Source organism: Lutra lutra, chromosome 1 (assembly GCF_902655055.1).
Source record: "Lutra lutra chromosome 1, mLutLut1.2, whole genome shotgun sequence".
In the NCBI taxonomy this organism is placed as follows: Eukaryota; Metazoa; Chordata; class Mammalia; order Carnivora; family Mustelidae; genus Lutra; species Lutra lutra.
The window spans coordinates 171,427,569-171,440,176 of NC_062278.1; the positions used below are offsets into that span (position 1 = coordinate 171,427,569).

General features: G+C 37.7%; 1 protein-coding gene across 16 annotated transcripts in view; it reads right to left on the reverse strand.

Moving 5' to 3' along the window:
* SETD5 (SET domain containing 5) overlaps window positions 1-12,608 on the reverse strand; it is an 84,869-nt gene that overhangs the window by 37,993 nt on the left and 34,268 nt on the right. For 2 of the 16 annotated variants that reach the window (XM_047745837.1, XM_047745893.1), the window contains exons 2-10: window positions 11,745-11,803; window positions 8,297-8,483; window positions 7,254-7,478; window positions 3,789-3,981; window positions 3,405-3,510; window positions 2,870-3,078; window positions 2,473-2,531; window positions 1,770-1,948; window positions 796-834 (exon numbers count right to left, since the gene is read on the reverse strand). In XM_047745837.1, the coding sequence (XP_047601793.1) occupies window positions 796-834; window positions 1,770-1,948; window positions 2,473-2,531; window positions 2,870-3,078; window positions 3,405-3,510; window positions 3,789-3,880 (684 nt within the window). In that variant the 5' untranslated portion in view covers window positions 3,881-3,981; window positions 7,254-7,478; window positions 8,297-8,483; window positions 11,745-11,803. Of the gene's footprint in view, window positions 1-795; window positions 835-1,769; window positions 1,949-2,472; window positions 2,532-2,724; window positions 2,766-2,869; window positions 3,079-3,173; window positions 3,311-3,404; window positions 3,511-3,788; window positions 3,982-5,039; window positions 5,058-7,253; window positions 7,479-7,635; window positions 7,734-8,296; window positions 8,484-11,744; window positions 11,804-12,608 lie in introns of those variants that run through there. The other 14 variants (XM_047745886.1, XM_047745920.1, XM_047745852.1 and 11 more) reach the window with 13 other exon arrangements.

A 12,608-nucleotide genomic window follows, 5' to 3' on the forward strand; every position in this document is an offset into this window, starting at 1 on the left:
GATAGGAATTCTTATAGAATTAAATTAGATTTTAATTCTAAGTAAATGTTTTGAAGCCAACTGGGAGCTATGCTGTCCTCCTACATATACATAGGTAAAGGAAGATACCAGACAGTAAAATCAAATCTCCTTTGGGAAAACTGTTCTTTATCACCCAGTACTTAAAAGTCCTTTTAAACCATTGCAGGTAATTTCTCAATTCTCCAACCACCACCCAGTATCACCTTATAAGCACTTTCATTTGGTAACTGAAGAAACACATTAGCATCATTTGAATTTTCTATACCAAATAGATATGCCAGGAAAAATCAGTTCAAAACGAAGTAATTCCAGTAAGAGTAATTCCTATCGATAATTCTACTTTCCTAACTGATGAAATTTACCCTCCCAACTGGTTATTAAAGCCCACGTGGTGCTAGGGTGGGTGCAAAAGAGATTCTATATCACTAGAAAAACCTCAGTCCTGAGGTGGAGGCCAATTAGAAGGACAGAAAACATCAGCCCCCATTTTGTTTAGTAAATGTCACTTACCCCCTGTCACCGCCCCCTCCCCTCAGAAAAGCGGCTAATGAAAAACCAGTAAATAAGGCTGATTACAGAAAGGGAAAATATTTCAGAAAATGGCCAAGAAAACCTACTTTGGAGAGAGGCTCTACGAAAACTGAATGGCAACAATTACAAACTAACAAAAAGCAGAGTCCAAGATTCCCAGACCATCAATGTCAGGAAAGAAGCTGACCAAAATGCAAGATCACAGTGAAGTAAAACACAGCATCAGGGAAGAATACCCCTTACCTTCATCCGCAAGGACTTCCGGGATCCCTCTCGAAATGCCTATCCCAAAGAGGAAAACAAGTAGAACAAAACAAAACTTGGTACCAAGAATGACAGTTATACCTATCTGAGACTAAAACTAAGGCAAGAACTAGTGTTTTAGTCTGTCCCCTTTCCCTAGGTAACAAATACAATGGAATCCCCCACACTATTATCAAGAACAGGGGTAGCTCAAGGCCAGTGAACTTTGAGGCTAACTCTCTTTCCATGGTGAATCTAAGTAATTAACAGGGAAGAGCATGCATCACTTAAATCCTATATGCACCCCTAACACCAAAAGAAAAAGTAAATAAAAACATTTTGTAAGGTTGCAGATTTACCAGTTTTGAAATTAAGAAGAAAACAAAGACCAATCCCCTTAACAAGGGGTGGACAAGTCACCTAGGAGCAACAAAGTTGCCATGATGGGGAAGAAAGAACACAAAATAGAAGAGGTTTCTCCTGGAGACTTTTTAATTGAGAATACAGGAAAGTGACCACAACACTGAGGAAGCCTAGATCATTCAAGAGATGTTTCCTAACTTTTTTGAAACAAGGAAAAAACAATCAACCCAATGACATGAGGTGGGCAGGATAAGAATTTCAGACTATGCCTCGGGACTGAGGAGGTGGGGAGATAACGAAGGATAGTGGAAGCCTAGATCGGAGGCTGCAGCACATACAGGCTTGGCCAGATGGGGCTGGGATTTCATATCTGGGATGGGGTTTGGAGTAGAAGAAACTTTGTGCCAGTTGTGATGGTATGGAGTGGCAGAAGAGAGGTTGATTAGCCGATTTTTGCAAGCAGAGCAAAAGTGGCCCTTCAGACATCTGGATCAAACACTTCTTTTTTTTTTTGGATCAAACACTTCTTAAAAGAATTTTGGCACCTTCTTGGTCCAAAATTTGGGCTATTTCAGACATATTTCTATTTAAGATACTTTTACCCTCCATACCTTGATTTTCTTCGTCTTTGCTGCTGTACGACCCTTTTCTGGACTCTTCTTCCGCTTCTTGGGTTTGGTTCTTCTAACAGTTAAGGTGATGCTTGTAGGTGTGTGCTGTGTTGCTGTGTACAACACAGTGGAAGGAGAAAGCTCCTCATCCCAGCTTTCTGTTGCACTGCTATCCCCACCTGAAAAAAAGTTATTTCATAGTTCACATGTTGTACAAATAGTATCCAAGCGCATTTTAAAAGCAGCTTATTACTTTATCTTTATTCCTTTTCCATATTCAGGAAGTCATAACTTCCATTAACTCTGTCATGTGTAGAACAAAAATACCCACCTTTCTTAGGAAAACAAGGTTCTTTCTGTATCACTGGCATCAAGCAGAGAAACTCTGTTCGATATCGATATATTTTCCCCCCTTGTACGAAGTCCCCAAGCTCCATCATCTCAATGTGTTAACACAGAAAAAGGATCTGTCTTATTTGGTATGTGTGCTCACAAGGAATATTTTGATTGTTCTGGGGCTAAAATGTTGTTTCTGGAGACGTTAATTCACAACAAGACAATTACACAGAAGTTGTGAGAGAACTGCTTTCTCTTTCCATGAAAAGCTGGGACCATGGGGACTTAACAGGAGTTCTGGAGATGACTGTTTAAATCACAAAATATTTATCTGTCAAAACATGGGCCCAACCCATTTTTGGCTCACCTGATATGTTGTCCTGCTTCCGCCGATGAAGTCTAATAACCTTCCCCCTGCTCATTCCCCTAAAGAGGGAAAATAAACTTAAAGTAGTCCTTCCAACAGCATGCAGCACATTGTTGCACACATGGGAGAAGTGTCTCTGCATATACTACCCCCTTCCTCCCACCTACCAAATGTTTCCAGGACATTAAATTTCATATCAAATTCAATAGCTTTAACATCAATCTCTCATTCCTTGTTGTCAGCAATTCTCACCTAGTGCAGAGAATTCGAGCCAAGGAGCACTAAGGAATCATCTACATTAACAAACACAAGAAAGAATACTTTGAGCTTTTCCCTACTAACAAGAAACCCTAATCCCAGCAACCCAGGCTTAAACTGAGATGGAGCATGATCTTACCTGCACTTGTCACAGTTGAGAAGGAAGCCATCCTGAGAAAGACCACAAGGACACCAGGTAGGAACAGTCTCTCCTTCAGAGTTCGGGCTGTCTCCACAGCGTTCCTCTACGGGCGACGGCAGGCCATTCAGGTCAGAACGAGGGATGATCGTCTGGACAGGGGGAGAAGCAGGAGGTGTCGGAGGAGGAGGGGCTCCGTAATTATGATCCTGAAAATAAGATTTTTTAAATCAACAGTGTCCAAACACTGGCCCCTCTCTCCCCTAAAGTATGGTACATATGGAAAGAAAGAAGAAAGTAGTACCCTTTGTTTTTTGGCTTCAACCAGGAAAGTGATAAAACAAAATGCCAAGGTCAACTGGGACATAAAAACAAGAACAATGATGCAGGGCTAGACGTCCGCTGGAGGCAGGGAAGTGCAAAAGGGGCAACTTCGTCATGCTGCATATAAACATTTCAAGAAAGTCACAATGTATAAGAATGGATTACACTCCAGGAAGATCACTGCTCTGGAGAGAAACAAATGCATACTCACAGCATAAGGCAGTCCTCGACACCCATGCCTCTGAGTGGTCCCATAATTATGAGTGGAATACACGCTCTTCTCATTAACTGCTGGACTAGCCTCCACAGATTCAGGGCTGCACAAAGGCGAAAAGCAACGCATGATAGCATAACACCTAATCTTCCCTTAAACTAAGACTTTTAACTTCCCATGCTAACCCCTCCTCTTTCCACAACCACCAGCCACTAGAATAAGAGAAGGAACTCAGTGAAACAATCTGATTATAACTAAGCCTATAAATAACAGGAGTGTTATTAAATGTGAATTTGTGTGTAACATGAAGCCAGTACAGGCAGATGTCTCAAGGCAGGCACCTGGAATATAAGGTGTCCCTAATGACAAACACAAACGTACCAGCTGAGCAGGGAGTTTCCCCTAGAGAAGCCACTCTGGGCTGGTTTAGACTCAGAACTATTCTTCTTAATTGGATCTCTTAATACTTCCATGAAACCTCACATGACATTTGCAGTGAGTGAGATGATGAAAGTGCCTTCTGCACTGCCCCAGGGACCAGGCCCTCTTCCATTCACTACCAAGACAGGATACCCTGAAGAAAGTACAGGTAAAAACAATGGCATCTTATATTTATCATACCTCTCATCTTGATGAACCCCCAAAAACCTTTGAAATATTAGAGTAATAATTTCTCATCCATCAATGACATGCAAGCATATCAAGGACACAATTACTTAACAGCTGCATGGTAATACCACAGAACTTCAAAATATTCAAAACTGTAATCAGAGGTTATTGTTTATTGACAAATAATAAGAAGAGTTGTGGCTACCATTCTGAATCTCCCATTATTTTCTAGATGCTTTTATATACATTAATTCATTTACTCTGCAACTAGTAAACATGGTAAATAGCACCCCATTTTTATAGAAGGAAAAGTTAAGGTGGTGAGATTACATGACATCACCAAGGTTACACACTGACAGAGCCAGAATTTGAAACAATGTCTAATTCCAAATCCTGTGCTCTTTCCACTGTGCCTGTCTGGTTTGGAAAACCAGGTTAACATTTTATCTTCCAAGAAAATGATATGAAAATTTAAGTAGCCAGGCTTGTTGAGAAGCCTGGTGTGATATCTTTTTACCCTCACTGAATGGAAAGCAAACTGTTCAAGTATAATTTAATATAAAAACATTATAAATGTGTTCAAATTTAGAAATTTAATTGTAAGCCTTTACATGATAATAAAAAGGCATAGGTAACAAAGGACAAAACACAAGTTTTGGGGAAAATAAGAACTCTTTACTCTGATTGTTACTTGATTCAAGTTTTTGGGAATTTTGAAAGATTATTAAGGAATGCAATTGTATGACTTTGCTGAACTCAGTAATGGATTATCTGTCATTTAAATTAACTAGAACAGATTCACAAATCAGAAACTCCAAGGACATAAATAACTCAGCTTTAGAGATCAAAGGGTCTTTTAGGGAATCAAATAATGCATGGTTTGCTTTAAGGAACATACGTTTTTCCTGCTTTCAAGTATACAATACACATTATTCGGCAGGAATAAACTGTGCAGTTCAATGTGGTGCAATGTCAGCTGAGAAGTGAGGGATAAAAGAAAATTCTGAGATATATCCAACTCACCCAGTTATATGCTCCAAAACTGTGAGAAGGGATCTTATTAATAACAGCAAAGGTAATTTCTAGGTGAAGAAGAACTTTTAGACATAGGAAAGTATTCTGTTAGTGAAGTGCATGCATTTTATTCTTTAAGAGTGTCTGCAAAATGGGAACTGGGGTGGGGGTACATCAAGAATGCAAGTCAGTATTCTTGAGAAAAGATGATCTGACATGGCTCACTGAGAGGCAATCAGCTCTGAGTATTAGGAAACAGGTGGGGTTTCCTAAATGAAACTGAAGGGAAACAAGCATTAATAAAATGAAGGCAGAATTTAGTTTCTATGATGGACAGTTAAGAGAAAGTAATAACTTTCAACACTGTTAATTCAGTAAATAAGTATTCCAAAAAAGCTGTACATATTTTATATAAGAGATTTTGTACCATTGAACACATGGGGTGAAATATGGCAGCTGTTTATTAGAAATGGAATTTTTCTGGACGGGAAAAAGGAAAGTGGCATGAAATAAAAGATGGCCATGGAGATGGAGCTATGTTGGTTGTATCTTACCCATCTCCAAATTGGGTAAATATGAACATATGCACTTCATGTGCAAGTCTAGGGAATAAAAATAAAATGTGTTTTGTGGAGGTTAAAAGGCCATCCCACTGGACAATACTTTCTAGTAAAGCACAGCGTTTAATATATAGCTATGCGTGCCAAGTATTAAAATTTAACCTCATGTCTTTTGAAAAGGAAACTCTGCAATTTTCATGCTGGCTATCAATTAAATAGTTACATGTTGATCAATAACTATACAATTTCCTAGAATATTTCTTGATATATATATCAGCTCTTATCTCTATTTCAAAATATGGATTAAAAATCTGGACTGTTAGGATTACATTTCCTTATTAGCCAACCATTTTATGCAAATGTAATTATAGCCTACGTCTGAACTACTATGACAGCTGGGCACATACACGGAAGCCATGCTAACAACAGATATTGCATCAATTGTGTTTTAAATACAACATGCAACCTGCTGCTATAATGCTACCTCTTGGAAAATGTCTAAAAATCATTTATGGGAGAACTGTAAATTCAGAAAAATCCTTGCTTTTATTATCTAGAGGTTCTCCTACAAATACATAAAAAATGCATAATGCCTACTCTTATTATCAGATTTAAAATCCCATGAGATATGGTCTAGGTCTTTTACTCAGTTTAGTATGTTGCCTTTAACACAAATTTAATTTTAGGGTGCCCAGAACAGCGGAATATGCATGATAGTGGAATATGCATGGTGAAACATTAAAACATCATCTAAAATGCAACAGAATGGTACATAAGCTAATTGCTGAGATTCTCTTGCTTTGTGGAAATACTAAATGAGTAACTGTGTAACAACAGTATCAGAAATCTGTCCAGAAATTACAGATGAAAATGTTTCAGGAAATAGAAACATCAGAGTCAAGTTTTTAAGCCAAAAGTCTGCAAATACTTCTGGACTCCCTAGCAGCATTTATGGGTGGTCATCTCTGCACTCTGGGAAAAACACCAGTTTTAAGAACAACTGCTTTAGGTTTTTTTCTCTACTAGTCCCAAAGTCATTGCTTTAATATCTCTGTTGAAATTTTCACAAATGTTAATGCTGTCTACCTGTGTAGTTTATTAGACAATTTATGTAAGAGGCAGTGGTTGACTTTATAAAAAATCTGTTAACACTATACAATTATAGTTCTTAATGCAGGAAGATTTTTTTAAGTATCTGAGAAACAGTTACAAACTTGAAAGTCTCAGCTGCCAGCATAACTGAATCTCTCAGGCATGCAAAAAAATAAAAACAAAACAAAACAGGAAAAAAAGCCCTGGAAGGAACACAATTCCACCCTTCCCATTCCCCACCCTCCATCTTCCTTTTTATATGGGAATAAGGCCAAAAACTTTCAGTTCTTGACTACCCAAGAATACAGTATACTGCTTCTTGGAGTAGCTCCATTTTAAGTCTTCCTCTTTAAGGAAGACAACAGACAGTTAAGTAATCCTAGGTGGCTTTGTAAAGAAAATATACATGCTCTTAACTATATTCTCAGTTTTAAGGAAGAAAACCACTATTAATCAGGGATGCAGTTGAACCCAGAGCTCTGGTACAGTTGCTTTGCTTTGCTGAAGGGGGAAGAATCCCCAGGGACTATGAAAATGGCAAGAGAAACAGGGGAATTAGAGCAACACCCACCTCACTCAAGAAGTGGCTGTGGGATCAAGAGTCTGAACTGGACCTGAACATATTCAAAACACCAGGATTTTTCCAGCCCAGACCCTAATCCCTGGTACTGCCTGGAATAGACTTGGCTTCTGGGGGTGTGCTGCCCCCTAGGCCCCTTGGGTCTCTTTCGCTGGACTTTCACATCCTGGTGTAGTGCCACTTCGTCTTGAAAGGTAGGGGGCTTCCACTTCCTTTCTGTAAGCAAGGAAGATTGGGTACAAGGGAGGTAAAAGGACAAAAGGGGGAATCTGTGAGCAGGGGGAATCTTGGACAACTTAAAAGAGAAGGGATACAAAAGGCTAAAATTTTTTAAACTGTGAATAATATATAAAGTTTTATAATGAAGGCCTACCTTCATTGCCATTTGGTATTTAAATTCTTCAAGAATTGAGAGTCTATTTTAGGGATTGGGCTTTTCGACAAACTCTGAATTCCTAAAGCTGCTCTTAGCTGAAAAAAAAGTTTGGTACCACTGATTTTGAAGGTCCTCTTTCTAGGCAATGAATATTATATAAAAACAGATGACACTACTTTCAATGTTTTCTACCCCAAATAGGAGAAGTTCTAAGTAACCTGCCCATATAAAGTTTTAGCCCCTTTACTCTAGAACAGTGAGAAGTACATAGGAAGAGGCCTTCAAGGAAAATCAGTTGGAGAGAACTCCTCATCTCCCTCCTCAGACTAATCATTAACTCTACAGAAGCACGTAGTGACACCTACTTTATTTCAATCTTCCCCACCCATCAAAACAAATGAAAATGTAATCACTACTGTGCAAATTTAATTCAATTATATTATTTACTAAGAACCCCCCTCCCCCATTCTTTTCCTCCCCTTTCTAACTCTTTTTTTCCCCTCCAACTTCTACGGGCAAAAAGGGAAAGGCCTAATGTCATTTATGGTGGGTTAGACTCGGGTTTAGAAAATACTGCGTACTTATTATTAGATGCCCATAAGAAAGTTATCTCCACACAAACTGGTAACGCACCTACTACCCAGAAAGTAGCACTTACTCTGATCCAGCAGCCATATCTGAGTAGGATGTATCTGGTGTGGTGACTCCCAGAGGGATTGCAATGCTCATGACGTCCAATACAGCAGAGAGTGGAAATCACCGGGTCCAATTAATGGAGACTGGCCACTCTGAGAGTGGGGGTGAGCTGCACAGTCTTAACCAACATGTTATGGACATGAGGAATCCTGCACAGAAAAGGAACATATCTAATAACCAGATAGTTCTTTACATTTAACCTAAATGATATTGAGTATTTTCCCATTTTTATTTATTAAAAAAGATTTAGGTATTTGGAAGAGAGAGCGAGAGAATGTACCAGTACTAGTGGGGGAGGGGCAGAGGGAAATGGGGAGAGTGAAACCTAAGTAGACTCCCACTGAGCACAGAACCCAACATGGAGCTCAATCTTATGCCCGAGATCACAACCTGAGCCAAAACCAAGAGTCTGATACTCAACCAAGTGAGCCACCCAGGTGCCCCTATTTTTCCATTTTTAAATAAGTCTTTTAAGGGGTAAATTTAAACAAGTACAGCAAAGGATCTACACATTGACCTATTTTATTGCATACTACATTAATATTCTACAAAGTGAGGTAGCAAAAGTTATGCTTATTTTCATTTCATTTCAATTCAATCCACTGCTAAGTATAAATAAAAACATAAACTGTAAAGAGTAGTTTCATAATAAAGGTTAGAAAATCTTCTATGGAAAAGCAGTGAGATACCTTGAGTGACTGACCATAACCAGTGGAATCTGGGAAGAAAAAGACTCACAAACTACTAAAGTATAAAAAGTTAAAAGTACATTAAGAGAGCGGGACACCTGGCTCACTCATTAGAGCATGTGACTCCTAGATCTCAGGGGTGTTAAGGTCAAGCCCCAAGTTGGGTGTAGAGATTACTTAAAAAATAAAATCTCTGAAGGATGCCTGAGTGGCTCAGGTCATGATCTCAGCATTGTGAGATCAACTCCTGCCATCAGGCTCCACACTCAGTGTGGAGGCTGCTTAAGATTCTCTCTCTCCCTCTCCCCCAACCACCCCTTCCTCTCTCTCTCTGAATAAAGGGGGGAAAAAAAAGAGTATATTAAGAGATTTGAAGGTATGGTGCAAAGTGGAAAAAAGTATACTCTATACAATTTACATTAGTGGGTTTGTATTAAACTACTTAAAGAATGAAACCAGATGGGGCGTCTGGGTGGCTCAGTGGGTTGAGCCTTTGGCTCAGGTCATGATCCCGGGGTCTTGGGATCGAGCCCCACATCGGGCTCTCTGCTCAGAGGGGAGCCTGCTTCCCTCTCTTTCTCTGCCTGCCTCTCTGCCTACTTGTGATCTCTCTCTGTCTAGCAAATAAAGAAACAAAAATCTTAAAAAAAAAAATGAAACCGGAAATATTTTCTGTGGGAGGGAAGAAAGTCAGTGTGAATGGTAAAGACCCAAGTTAATAAAGAAATTTGCAAAAAGACTACAAAAAGAGTCATGATTGATTTGCTGATTCATCTTAAGACAAATAAATTACTTATTTTACTCAATTTTACAAATAATTATTCCATTACTTATATTAGAGAAATTTAATGAAATGAGAAGTACGTGATACTAAGCTAATACTAAGTTAACCCAGAGAATTAGTGCAAATTTTAAATGACAGACCATGTAAGACGCCTAAATCTTATTTTGATACATAAGGCAAATTAATGTCAATACGAAAACCAATTATGTACAGTGAATCAGGCCAAGATTTTTAAGAACACATAAAGATAATATTACTCTTTTTGTGTTATTTTAGAATACTAGAAACAGCTATCAACTAGGCAGTCCTCTCTGGCACCTACACTTTGAAAGAACTGGATCTCATTAAGATCTAGGACTCTCCAAATCTGGGTGAAGGCAAGACACCAGTTGCTACAACTGGAGGTGACACAGTGCTAGACTTGGGACTGAAATGAAAAAGGGAAAATTTCCTATTGTTTCTTCACAGCTTACAAAAGAGAATTGACTAATATAACTCTTTGGGCCCATCTAACACATAATATATTTCCTTTCTCTAACAATATATTCAAACAAATTTAGGCAGTATACCCTCCAAGCCTCTAGGAGATTGAAATAAAATCTACAAATAATAAAAGAGAATACTTATCAAATATGCTTGAAAAACAGTTAAATATTGGGGATTGTTGGTTACAACTATTCCTCTAATTTTAGTATCACTGTATAACTTGAACTAAAAAGAAGAAACAAAAACCAAAAATCCCAGAAGATGCCTGGCTTGATAATCAGAACAGAGTCTGATAATAATCATACCTCCCCTTAACCAAGAAAGGAATTTCAATCACGTTACATTTTCAGTAAAGGATAAAAAAAGTTATCCAACACCATTAAAAAGCCTTTGTCGTAGCCATGACTATTTTATGTCCATTAAAAAAAAGTAGGCTTCTAGAAGACAACTTACAAACTTAAGCTGATAGTTATTTTTCTGACAGTAATTTTTAAAAGATATTCTAAAATGAAAAAATGGGGGAAATTATTACAGATAGAATTTCCTTAATGAGTGAATAAATGATTAACACATTCCTTATAGAAATCTCAACCTAGCTAGACTTGATAAATTTAAGAAACATTAACTAGTTTAGCTATGAATTTCTCTTTCATGAATTCCTTCATCTTCCTTTTGTGTAGTTTTACAAGACTTTTCCTCTCTTCTGATGAGGACAATTACTATAGAGTAGCATGGCCATCTTCTATATAATGCTTTCATATTAGGGGATGGGCATTAAGAAAGGCACTTGATGTAATGAGCACTGGGTGTTATAAGCAACTGAAAAAAATCACTACATTCTACTTCTGAAACTAATACTACACTATCTGTGAACTAACTTGAATTTAAATAAAGTCCTGAATATAAATAAATACATAAATAAAGCTTTCAAATTATTAGGCTTCTTAACACAAAAAATGTTAACAAAATCAAACTGCTCACATAACCCTGAGATTCATTCCTTCCCTAAAATACACTCTAAAATGTAGCTATTAAGTATTAACTGAAGACTTAACAGATCAATATGCAATATTTTATTACAATTACTCTAGTTTTATAAGCCAAGAAAACAGACTCTTAGTATAGTTTACCAAGGTTAGTAGTACAGAATTAGTTAACTTCTCGCACAGTTTGGGGAGGTGTCCTAGAGTGAGAAGTTAACTCTGTCTCTAGGTGGAACAATTTCAAGATATCTTTTACTTGTTAAATTTTCTCTTTCTACCATAATATAAACTCTATAAGGACAGGATTTTTGTGTTTTATCCTCTGCTGTATTTCCAATGTTCAGACCGAAAATGTCTGAGACTGTGTGCTGAATGTATTATGATCACCATTATCTCAACATATGATTTTAACACTCATTACAATATAAAAATTAAAACAAATGTAAAGGATTTATTTGACTCAGTCACCTTTTTATAGACCTCCAAATATGAAGACCCCAAAATTATCTGCCAGTACCTCTGAAGACCTAGAAAAAGTTGAGACACAGATTAGTACAGAAAGAAATAATAACAATGGATACAAAGAACAGAATTATTCAGAATATTTTCTTTTTTGGGGGAGAGGAAGAGTGAGCAAACACGCATGTACATGAGTCGGGGTAGAAAGGGTGGGCGGGGGCAGAGGGAGAAAGACAATCTTAAACAGGTTCCATGTTCAACATAGAGTCCAATGCAATGTGGGGCTCGATCTCACAACCCAGAGATCATGACCTGAATCTAAATCACAAGTCAGATGCTTAACGCCACTCAGGCACTCTGAATTATACAGAATATTTTACACAGTAATTTATTTCATTTCTACACATTGCCTTGTTAACCATCATATGTTCATTTATTTCTGTCCTTAAAGCCATGATATCCTATTTTTCCTAAAGCTAGAACCTAAATAAAGAATGGAAAAGGAAATTATCTTTATTAGACTTAAGAAGTGGAAAATATTATGCCACTGGGTAATACTCTTCTCTTCAAATGAGAAGTCTCTCCCATTTCCCAAAGGACTTCTTATCTCTCCTAGGAGGTACTTCTCCAATGACCCACTCCCAAATGCAGAGGCGTTTCTTTAACCAAATATCAAGTTTACTCTCTAGTCAGAAAAGGACCTACCATCACCTATTAAAGTATAAATTCGTATTACTTCTCCCCTCCCTCCACCTTCATCCCACTTATCATCTTGTCCACAAAAAAAAAAAAAAAAAAAAAAGACAACTGGTAGTCAATTCTATTTGTGGTCAACTGTATAATGGACTACATGTAAAAACAGAGCTTTAATTA